The 12,491-nt window shown below is 35.6% G+C and overlaps 1 protein-coding gene and 1 long non-coding RNA gene across 2 annotated transcripts; one reads left to right on the forward strand and one right to left on the reverse strand.

Moving 5' to 3' along the window:
• Window positions 1–9,455: 9,455 nt before the first annotated feature.
• On the reverse strand, window positions 9,456–10,215 carry LOC145028566 (uncharacterized). The gene is made up of 2 exons (XR_013676061.1): window positions 10,080–10,215; window positions 9,456–9,984 (listed from the first exon to the last, which is right to left on the reverse strand). It is a non-coding gene; the product is annotated as an uncharacterized LOC145028566 (long non-coding RNA).
• Window positions 10,216–10,253: 38 nt separating this feature from the next.
• LOC145028565 (uncharacterized) lies at window positions 10,254–12,272 on the forward strand. Its single transcript, XM_078977259.1, has 6 exons — window positions 10,254–10,591; window positions 10,697–10,923; window positions 11,019–11,129; window positions 11,283–11,438; window positions 11,504–11,745; window positions 11,830–12,272. Exons 1-6 carry the CDS (start codon window positions 10,254–10,256, stop codon window positions 12,151–12,153), a joined length of 1,398 nt encoding a protein of 465 aa, XP_078833385.1. The 3' UTR covers window positions 12,154–12,272.
• Window positions 12,273–12,491: the final 219 nt, after the last annotated feature.

Consider the following 12,491-nt stretch of genomic DNA (forward strand, 5'->3'; position numbering starts at 1 on the left):
TATGCCTTCAAATTGTTTTATAGATTGACATCAAGTCGATCTTTTCTTAAAATAATACTTATATTTCAAATGTCTTACAAAACTTATTTATGCTTTTATATTATAAATTGCATGCCTCTATATGTAGAGTTATATAAGAAATGTTTAAAAGACTTAGGAAGGCTATCCACCCTATTTCCTTTTCGCGCCTTGAGATGTGGTCTGGTGGGATATCGGGTATTCGTCCGAAAGTCGTTTAAATATTAGTTATATATCATGTGTACATATATAGTCATAAAAGGTCCTTCCAGTTTAACATATGTCCTTGGGTAACGAGGGTATACATCCATGTCCATACTTAACAGATAGATTACTAGTAAACTACCATATGGGTAGTTTAGGAAGATACTAGAATAATTACTAGAACGCGATATCATACAATGAGTCAGTTCATTCATGAGTCAATACTTTCTAGAAATTTTCAGTACATTACATATACAACTATACTAGGACGAGAACATATACAACTATACTAGGACGAGAACATATATGTCACACCCCAAAACCAATAATGGCGGAAACATTCTGGGGCGGAGGACGTCATGTAGAGTATCACAACACAGTAATTGTAAATAAGCAAACAACATCATCCATTGCATTAAATATATAATTTTAATACAAGCGTGTTCCGTACAGTTTTAGACACCAAAAATATAATGTATATCAAAATAGTATGATGAGTCTTGAATGCGCTCCATCTTCTCAAAAGCTAGCATCGGTACCTGTCTACTGATGACCTGAGAATACAAGTTATTTTGAAAGAGTTTATCAACATTAAGCTGGTGAATTCATAAGTATTTTAGTGTCGAGGTTCGTTATCAAAACGTTTTGAACCTGTCGCAAGTATGAGTTGTAAATGTATGTAAGTGTTTGTAAACGCTTGAATCTCTCAGAAAAACCTATATTTTCTGTTTAAAGTAGCCCTCTACCAAGGCTTAACTGTTTGTATGCTCGTTTGATGTAAAAGTGTGTAATTTCCCAAGTGTAACTATCATTTAACAAAATATAGTTTGTACATTTAAGTTTAAGTGAGGTTATCACCAAAATGTAATGGGTAAATTATTGTAGTACGGTAGTTTCGTTTTATATGAACTACTGCGGTACTAACTACCTTAAACCGGGTTTATATTAAGGTATTGTGTGATAAATTGCACCATACTATCGACTGGTAACATCGACAACGTATAGTCGAAAAATAAGTTATGACGTTTGGCACCCGTAGACCTGTCGGTCCCACTGTAGCTAACAGCAAGGTGTAGGATAGTCAATCCAGTATAGATCTATACACAAACTCAACGCTCTCCCTCTAAGAGACTCTGGCTACAACTCGGGTCATGACAATTAAGACATGCTCCCATACAGTGGATCACAATTGTTAACGTGTTCGTGTATATGTAATATAATATTACTTGTTCTAGTATCATTGTATATGTTCTCTTAGAAATGAATATTGACTCATGAATGAACTGACTCGTTGATCTAGAAATCGTAGTAGTATGATCCCGTGTTACCCCGATGGTAACTTACTAATGATGTGTTGATAAGCATGAATATGGAAGTACCTTTATGTCTATACACGTATATATGACATATAACTAATATTGAAACGACCCTCGGATAGTCACCCGAAATTCCACCAGACCACATCCAAATCGAGGAAAAGGAAATAGGATAGGTGGCTTTCCTAAGCCCTTTAAACATTATTTATACAGCTATACATATATAGGCATGCAAATTTATAGGTAGTAAAACAAAGTTTACAATAAAGCATTTGATAAGTAAAAGAGTTTGTAAAACATTTTGAAGTAAAACAGTTTGAACAGTGATAAAATCATTGGTTTCCTAGTTATTAATCACATGTGATTAATGCAATCACTTGTGATCGAAGCAATAACTATAAGTGTTTAACTTGTATTCCCCCCCCCCCCCATATAGTATTTAAAACATTTAAAAGCATTTCAAAGGTTGAATAAAGGGGTATGAACTCACTTGGAAATTCGAAGATAGCGAGATCAAAAACCGGGCAGAGTTTCGTCTCGCGAAATGGATTTTTCTCGGGATTCTCGGGAGTAAAATCGACCCTCGGGACTTGAGCAAAAAGACCAGAGCTTCGGGTTTGAACGGGCACGGAAATCGAGGCAAGATCGGGAGAGAAAGAGAGGAAATGAACAACATTTTCGGAAAGGCTCGCATCCCTTTTATAGGGGTGCTGAACCGCCTCCGAACGTGGGGCGTACGGGCGTACGCAGCGCGTACCCGTACGTCATCGCTTACGTACTTCGGACGGAGCGGGTCGGATGGGACAGCGGGTCGGATAGCTTCGCATAGGGCGACGTGGACATTCCGAGGCCGTGCCCTTCGAGTACGCGGGGCGTACGAGCGTACGCGGTGCGTACCTCGGCCCTAGGCTGACTCCTCTTCGGATAATACCGAATTTTTAATAATATATATATATATATATATATATATATATATATATATATATATATATATATATATATATATATATATATATATATATATAATTATTTATCAAACTTCAAAAATTCATATCTCCTTCATACGAACTCCGTTTTCGACGTTCTTTATATCCTCGCGAAGGTGAGACTACGATCTACAACTTTCGTTTAGATTCCGTTGGCAAATTCCGAAATTATATTTATTATTTATTTATTAAAATGATGTGATTAAGGAATTTCTTTAAAAATTCATAACTTCTTTATCTGACGTCGGTTTTTGCCAGACTTTTTACCGTTGAAATACCATTGTCGAGACCTTCGATTCTCGTTTAGGTCATTCCGGCCAAATGTCGCTCGATCTCCGTTTCGAGTTTTTAGCCGTTTGTTGCTAAGCTGGACTTGAAATATCATAACTTTAATATACGAAGTCGGATTTGGGCGTTCTTTTTACATACGATCATGGTTTGATGATATCTAAACATAGAAGAATTTAAATAGAAACTTTTTGGACATTTTATTATCAAAGTTAATTTTAGTAGCTCAAAGATGTTTACAATACTTGACCTATTAGGTCATTACAAAGAGTTGAAATATCGGGTTGTCACAATATACATCTATACTAGAATGACTACATTACTATACTTGCTAGATAGAGAGAACACACATTACATCTAGCACATGTAGAACATTACAGTACACTACTGTACTATTACATGATCACACTTACATGAGTACAATTACATGATCACACTTACATGAGTACACTTACATATACATAGAATAGACGTCACTAGGGGCTATAGCACGGAACCAGTTCAGGATCTAACTATACTGATGAATCACACTGCAATTGTGATAGTTATATCGAGTATACATGATCATTAGTAATGTGGATGCTCACGGCTTGCATTCATGCAGGGGTCGTGGGTAGGTCCCAAAATCCCTTTGATAGGGGAGCGTATAGTCTGGGATCTAGACATCGCATTATACCTTATCCCTCAAATAAGGCAGTTGAGTATCGATGTAGTTATTTATATCAAATACTACAGTACTTGGAAGTATTACCCTAGATTTAAGGTAATAGGTACGGTTGTAGTTCGGCACTACACCATAGTACTACATTGATTTTTCCATTACATATTTTTAGTGATAACTTCACTTAAACATTAATGTACAAACTATATTTTTGGATAATGATAGTTATACTTTGGAAAATACATCCTCTTACAAGATACACACACAGAACAGTTAGGTCTTGGTAGAAGACACCTTCATATACTAGAAGGAATCATAGGGATTCTAGGGTTTTTCAAACACTTACAATCCATATACACTTACATATTCTTACAATACATAGACTTACAAATTCTTACATACAAATTAAGACACTAAATACTTATGATCTCACCAGCTTCAAAGCTGATACTCGCTTTCAAAATTACTTGTATCCTCAGGTCATCATAGACAGGTACCGATGCAAGGAGAAAGGAAGATGGAGCTTGTTCAAGACTTATCTTTCATTTTGATTTATGCTTTAGGTAGTGTTTGTTTTTTGTCTGCAGATCTACGAGACGTCTTCTGTCTGCGCCGCGCAGACCACGCGCAGACATTAGTCTTCGCAGACTGTTTGTTTTTTTGAAGACTGCAGACCTAAAAATGTCTGCGCGCCCTCTTCTTGGCGCAGATGTGGACCAGAGTCTTCTAACATCTTCAGACATCTTCTAGCTTAAAAAAACATATATATCTTTATTTTTTTTAAGTTTTTTTTTTAATTTATATTTTTTCCAACTTTATTAATGATAAACAATATGAAAAAAAAATTACAAAACTTAAAAAAAAACATTTGACGATACAAACATGATATTTTTAACAAATTTATAAATAAAAATTTATTATAATAATAGTCGTTGAAATTGTTTATATAAATATGAAAAAAAAAATAAAAATATATTCTTATATTTTTTTGCCAAAATTTTGTAAAACTTTATTTAATAGAGTATCATCAATTTCTCGAGAAAATATTTATCGTACGTTTTTAATAGATTTATTTGAAAAAATCGAAGTTTATTTCCATCTATTTATGTACAAATTCTTTGATCACTAATTATAATGTTTAGTTATAACTTTGCAATCAAAGTTGTTGGTTTTTATCAAATATGTATATGAATTAATACCATTTTTATTTTTATTTTTTATATAATAATACATAAAAGTTGATCTAGATTCGTTATATATTTATAATAAAGTCGTAAAAATATATAAAAAATTCGCTTTGAAGTTTTAAAAAATCAGTTTATTTAGATTTCAGTTTATTTTAATAGCCCGCAGATGTTAAAAAAACAAACAGTCTTCTTTTTTCAGACTGCAGACGTTTGATCCACCTCTTCTACTGCAGAGGTCTACAGATGTGGTCCGCAGACTGCAAACATTTTGCCTCAGAAAAAACAAACAGCACCTTAGTGTTTATCAAAATTTGACAGAACATATTTGTATAATAATTATATTATTAATGCAATGGATGATGTTGTTGCTTGTTTACTACTTTACATTGTTGTTGATATTATACATGACGTCCTCCGCCCCAGAACGTTTCCGCCGTTCCTGGTTTTGGGGTGTGATATCTGTTATGTGGAAATGTATTGATTGAGCATGCTATACAGGTTTTGAAACTATCTATAAAAATGTATGTTTTATCTACTAATATGTTGGGTAGAACATGGGTAGATAGTTGGTGTGTAATAAACAGATGAGAGGCCTCAATGTTGTTTTGATCCAGTCATCTAGCGGAATTTAGATGACGACCACGGACTTTTCAAGACAGTCCAGTGGAACGCTAGCAGGCTCATAACCTGTAGGTGTTAATGAACTTGGGTGTTCATTCGCTGTATTTCATCCCCCTCATGGTTGCTTTATTTGACTTATATTGCTGAGGAACCCCCGAAGCATGTGTTGTCACCCCGATGAAATATTCTTAGACTAGGTCCCTTGTGTTAGTTATTTTAGGGACATAAAGTGAGAATAACGGGAATGGGTAATTGAGTTATTGTTGCTTGATAGTAATTAATTTAATTATTTGTTGTGGGTTGAAAACCCTATATGCTCACCAGGCTCCCAAGCATGACCCACTCAGTTTTATTTGTATTGCAGGAAGTGGCGCAAGGGTGTAAGATGGATGAACCATCAAGTTGTTTTGTTTACAAGCCTGTATATGTATATATTTGTTGAATGACTTGTAATGTTATCGTTTATGCTTATTGGTCTGTATTGGAACATGACACCCCGAGTTTTGATTATATAGTGAAAATACATTTCTTTTATGAAATGCTTTGGTAAACAATGTTTTATCATGTTTTGTTTTTGGGAACAAATTCCGCAACTCTTTCAAATCAAAAGGATTTGCTCTGAAATTATTTTAAAAGCATAAATGAAAATCGGTCTTTTCTGGCCGAGATTTTGGGGATGTCACAATATCTGGGTGTTGGTCTCCCCTTCAGTCCTTTCGACCAGATACTGACTAGCATATCTGGGTGCTGGTCTCCCCTTCGGTCCTTTCGACCGGATACCTGGGGACTATCTCCCCTAGTATCGCTAGCACATAGCATCATATCGTACAAACACATAAACATAACACAAGTAGTGGCAACCCTAGATGATTATCACAGAGACGATCATCTAATCATACAATTCCTACTAGTGGGTCGACATTGTGGCCTTAGACCCACCGCTACTGGAAGATAACTCACCTCGAAGTAGCTGCTGAAAGTCTGCTTGCTGAGCGCTTGACTGCCGAATCGGAACTCCCCGACTACAATTTCCATAAACACTAAGTCATATACTGATAACTAATCTTAGGGTAAAATGACTATTTTACCCCCCGGCCAAAGTCAATATCCTGGTCAAAGTCAACTTCCTGGTTGACCGGACTCGCCGAGTTGACTCGCCAACTCGCCGAGTCTCCTCCATCTGTTCTAGTTCTACACCCGTTTCTACTCGTTGAGCTTAGCGAAGACTCGACGCGTCCTTCCTCGATGCATGCATACTAAGTCCAAAATCATCTGACTCGCTGAGTTGAAGAACAACTCGTCGAGTCTAAGGCAATCTTCATCGGACTCACCAAGTTGCTCATCCAACTCGCCGAGTCCACAGCTATCTGCATGGGACTCGCCGAGTCCATCGTTCTACTCATCGAGTACAATCAGTCCTTTTTCCATACAGACCTGATTTGAGCCATGCAGCGGCTCTAAACCACAGATCCAAGCTTCTAGGGCATGCTTATCACGTAAAGTTGCAAACTTTACGTGCATGCATAGCTTTAGAGGCTTCCAATGCCCAAACTAAGCTCTTAATGGGTTCTAAGCTCAAGAGGGACCTTAATCACCAGTATGATCGAAACTTAACACTTCCAGACGGTAATGAGAGTCCAGATCTGAAGTATAACCCAACCATAAGGATTCTCTTCAAGGATTTGGGGTTTTAGGGCTTAAAAGCAACATTTTAGGGACAAACAAGATCTAATAGATAAATAACCAAGATGGAAACTTTATTACTGGAATGGATGACCACAAATGAATGTGTTATGGATCTAAGTCCCCTTCCTTGACCTCTTCAACTTCTCCCTTCTTCCACTTGCTCCAAAGTGCACCCAAAGTCCCTTCACAAGGCAACAAATCACTTAAACTCACCAATGGAGGCTAGGGTTTCGATAAGGATTGCTCTGAGGGTGATGGGGGGTTGAGATGGGGCTGAAAGGGCGTTTAAATAGGGTGCAAACCCTAAGGATTAGGGTCTCCTCCTGATTGGCCTACTCGCCGAGTCCAGGCGTGGACTCGCCGAGTAGATCACTTAAAACCCGCATCCACTCGACATCTACTCGGCGAGTTAGGGCTACAACTCGCCGAGTAGCTATTCTCAAAAGAACATTTAATTAAAATAAATACGTACCAGGAACGGGGCGTTACAAACGCGTTCAACAAGTCCATTACCTAGATGTGTACAAAAAAAACAGTTACCCAAATATGAACAAAGCGAAAAGTAAAACTAAATTACACGAATGGTCCCTGTGGGTTGGGAAATTTTGTGCTTTTGGTCACTAACTTATTTTTTTAACTTGGATGGTCCGTACTGTTTATTTTTGTTGCGCGTTTGGTCCTTGTATTACCTAAAAAGTCTATTGTGCCCTTATTAATTTATTTTTTAATTAATTTTCTTATTTATGTATTTATTTTTTACATATTTAAAAAAATTAATAGACCTACATATTTGTATCTCACCAGATGATCCATACTGTTTATTTTTTAATTAATTTTTTTTTAACTCGGATGATCCCTACTATTTAATTTTGTTACGAGCTTGGTCTTTGTCTTACCTAAAAAGACTACTGTGCACTTATTAATTTTGTTACGTCTTCATCATCATTTTTTTTCGGTACTTCAACTCCGTCGAATCAACACCACAACCCACTAAATATGAAGAGATAGTAGGTTATGATGTTGGTTCGTCAGAGTTGAAGTACAAAAAAAAAGGATGGTGAAGACATCGATATTACTAAAGATGGAAAAGAAATAGAAGTTGGAGAAGATGAAAAATGGGATGGTGACCGGTAAGACCGAAATTAAATTTCTCAAATGTGGTTTCAGGTTTATGGTGAGCAGATACAGATATGTGAGGTCTATTAATTTTTTTATATATATAAAAAATAAATACATAAATAAGAAAAATAATTAAAAAATAAATTAATAAGGGTACAATAATATTTTTAGGAAGAAAGGGACCAAACGCGCAACAAAAATAAACAATAGGGACCATCTAAATTAAATTTCTCAAATATGGTTTGAGGTTTATAGTGAGCAAATATAGATATGTGAGTCTATTAGTTTTTTTTTTAAATATATTAAAAATAAATCCATAAATAAGAAAATTAATTAAAAAATAAATTAATAAGGGCAAAATAGTCTTTTAGGTAAGACAGAGACCAAACGCGTAACAAAAATAAATAGTAGGAACCATCCGAGTTAAAAAAAATAAGTTAGGGACCAAAAACATAAATTCACCTAAATTACAGGGACCATTTGTGTAATTTACTTTTATTTTTCATTTTATTCATATTTAGGTATCTATTTTTTTTGTACACATCTAGGTAACGAACTTGGTAAAAGCGTGCACATCTAGGATTTAACCTGCTATAGCATGTCATAATAGTTATATGTGAATACTTTCAACAAATTTGTCACCTAAATATATACAAAAAAGGATAGTTATTCAGATGTGAACATACCGAAAAGTTAATTACCTTAATAAATAATTTTCCCTTGTCTATATGATACCGCCCCCAATAAGTTGATGAAGGTTGTTAAACATGTTTTTTAAAGGACTAAATAATATAGAATACATTAACAAGAATCAAGACAAACATTATAAGTTACAATTTACAAGCTATCATAAATGAAATAGATCAATCTAACCCTTATTGGTATGAATAGTTTTATTTTTAACTTAATTAAAAAGAACAATTTAACATTATCTTTTTTTTTTTTTTTTTTTTTTTAACTGGAAAATACAATATTATAATTTACTCATAAACTAATACCTAATTCTATATATGTTCACTACGGGACTTGAACCCTCGATCTCAAGAAGAAATGATACTACCTGATACCGTTAAGCTAACACATGTTATTTAACATTATCTATAACTAGTAATATGAAAATAAATTTCTCAGCCTTCAAATAAATATATATTTTTTTGAACGGTAGAATACATTAAAACTAATTAGCAAGACGCTAAAACATTATAAAATAAATTTAAAATTAGAACTACAACATCAATCAAATTTATCAAAAGAGACTTAGATCTTATATTTTATCTATTACCTATTATGTGCCTTCCAAATCCACCAAAACACTCTCCAACCTAAGCCCCCTTTATCGGGCTTCAAATTCCCAAATCCAGAATATATATAAAAAAAACCAGTAGCAAGAAGCTTTGGAAGATAGTACAGGGAAGGGAGATAACAAACATATATACGTACAATGGAAACAAAAACAGAGAATTAAAGGATCAAAATGGGCAGCAACTCCATTCTGTCCAGCTTTTGCCGATATTACCCATGTATTTCAACCATTCAAAACCTTGTAAAATTATAGCATCCGCCATTTTCGTAGGAGAAACATGTTTCTTGTTGAAAATTCTCTAATTACGCGCAAGCCATATGTTCCAAATTGGCTGAGTATAGAATAAGATTCAGTGTATCCCTTTTGTGGGGGCAGTTACCCCAAGATTGTGCAAACTCCATCCTCTCCCTGATGTTGTCTCCTCTTAAGTCAGGTACATCACACCACTTAGCGATCCAATACCAAACAGTTTTTGCAAAGTTGCACTCGAAAAAGAGATGGTTCACGGTTTCCACAACCCATCCACATAGGTGACAATTAGGATGAATTACTGAAATGCCCCTATGAGAAAGAGCATCTGAGGTAGGGATCCTTCCTATAAAAAAAAAAGAAGAGATTCACCGTAAATAAGTATATGTCCAAAATCCGAGTGAATTCAGATTCACCGTATTTAGTATTTACATTTGATACCTTCAATAAAGGTCGTACTTCCTTACTATATATATTTACTAATCCCGGAGTTGATGCCACGGCGGCGACACTGAGAAGAATCCGAGCAAAGAAGCAGTGTTGAAATTGTATGCTTTTAGGTTTAATCGGACTCGGCTATTGGCAATCAGTTAATCACTTTTATCAGTTGAGAGAATGTCGTCGCATCTTCTCTATCTTCAGCTGCCGTCTCTGCGTCCGACTTTACAGCGGCGGTGGCAGTTATCTTCCGGCCGAAACCAAAACATACTGACTTGTCATTCGACGAATAATTTTGATTTGAGACCTCGTCATTCGCTATCACGAAATCATAGTTCTGATGCCTGCAAAGATAAAGTCATATTATCTTCGCCACTTGTGCTTGATCCGAATAATGGCAATTCAAGTCGTCGATGTGTAAAGGTCAGAGCAAACTTGAATTTCCCGCTAATCTCGCCCTCAGATCAATGGGGAAACTGGACTGCTCTCTTTTCCATCGGCGCTATTGGTAGCTGGTAATCTCTCTCCCCTAGTATACTTAATTCTTCCCAACTGTCTAATTTACATAGAAAGCGATCTTCGTAAACTCATGAGAAGACGATACTCATTTTACCTATAAGGTCAGAGAATACAAAGATTGGGAACATGTTAAGCGGGGCATTGGTGAGCACATTGATTGGACTTGCTGCTAGTAATTTAGGGGTTATTTCATGTGAAGCGAAGGCTTATCCAATTGTCCTTGAGTATCTGTTGCCATTAGCTGTCCCCCTATTGTTGTTTAGAGCAGATCTTTTTCGAGTTGTTAGGTCAACAGGGAAGCTCCTTTTGGCTTTCTTGATTGGATCAGGTAAGCTTTCTAAAAGAAAATTTTCACAGACTTCCAATAACTATGATAGATCCCACTCTTACTTTAATCTTTTTGCTTTTGGCCCATTCATTTAGTGGCAACAACAATTGGAACAATTGTGGCTTATTGGATGGTTCCAATGCGACCACTTGGCCAAGAAGGGTGGAAAATTGCTGCTGCTTTAATGGGTAGACATATTGGTGGAGGTAATGAACAATGTAATTAGTTTGTTAAAGAATCCTTCTATAATTATACATATATATATATATATATATATATATATATATATATATATATATATATATATATATATATATATATAGAACTAATGACTTCTTTCTGTTTATGTTACTTTATAGCTGTCAATTATGTTGCCATTGCTGAAGCTCTAGAGATTTCTCCTTCAGTTTTAGCTGCTGGACTAGCTGCAGATAATGTTATTTGTGCAGTATATTTTACCACATTGTTTGCGCTAGCTGCTAAAATCCCTCCCGAGAGTTCAACATCAACCACGGGTTGGTTTTCAATCCTGTTATTAATATTATATGTTGAATTGTAAATAAACGTGGAAGTTTGACAGATGTTGAAGAAGATGTGAAATCAGAATCCAAGAGCAAACTTCCATTGCTGCAGTCTGCTACAGCCCTTGCTGTATCCTTTGGCATCTGCAAAATCGGAAGTTTTATAACAAAATATTTTGGGATTCCAGGAGGAAGCCTTCCAGCCATTACTGCTGTGGTTGTTGTTTTGGCAACAACATTCCCAAAGCAGTTTACTCACCTTGCACCTGCTGGCGAGGTTATGGCCATAATCCTAATGCAGGTTATAACCTCAGTTGCAACATATTTATATTCCGAATTTTTTTGTAATGCATTTTGTTACTAATATATGTATATTTTTTGTCAGATATTTTTCACAGTGATTGGGGCAAGTGGGAACATATGGAATGTGGTGACAACAGCACCTAGTATATTTTTGTTTGCTCTTGTCCAGCTGGCAGTTCATCTGGCAGTTATTCTAGGTTTGGGAAAGGTGTTTGGTTTGGAGCTCAAGTTATTGCTGTTGGCATCAAATGCGAATGTAGGAGGCCCCACAACGGCTTGTGGAATGGCCACAGCTAAAGAGTGGACTTCCTTGATTGTTCCAGCGGTTCTTGCCGGTATTTTTGGCATTGCCATTGCTACTTTTCTGGGTGTTGCTTTTGGAACTTATGTGCTTCAATACATGTAATCTAATTATGTAAACAGCTTTCGTTTTCGTTTTCGTTTGTAACATCATCATACAAATAATGTTTAGTGCCATGTATTTTTTTTTTGTTTACTGAAATGGAGATGTTTATTTCAGAGTTCTATTTGTTAATAGTAGAATTACTAGAATTAGTCTAACTTACTTAAGGTAGCAAAATGGACAAAATGTTTTCCGGTTTTCATATACACCACACCATGTATCATGTATGCAATATGCCATCTGCATATTTTGATGATTAAATGGTAATAGTATACTTTAGTTTAACGGAATATTAAAGTTACAGATCTAGTTACATGCTTTTGAGAATAAAAGTTTCAAAG

This window comes from Lactuca saligna, chromosome 2 (genome assembly GCF_052625555.1).
Source record: "Lactuca saligna cultivar CGN05327 chromosome 2, ASM5262555v1, whole genome shotgun sequence".
NCBI classification, from domain to species: Eukaryota; Viridiplantae; Streptophyta; class Magnoliopsida; order Asterales; family Asteraceae; genus Lactuca; species Lactuca saligna.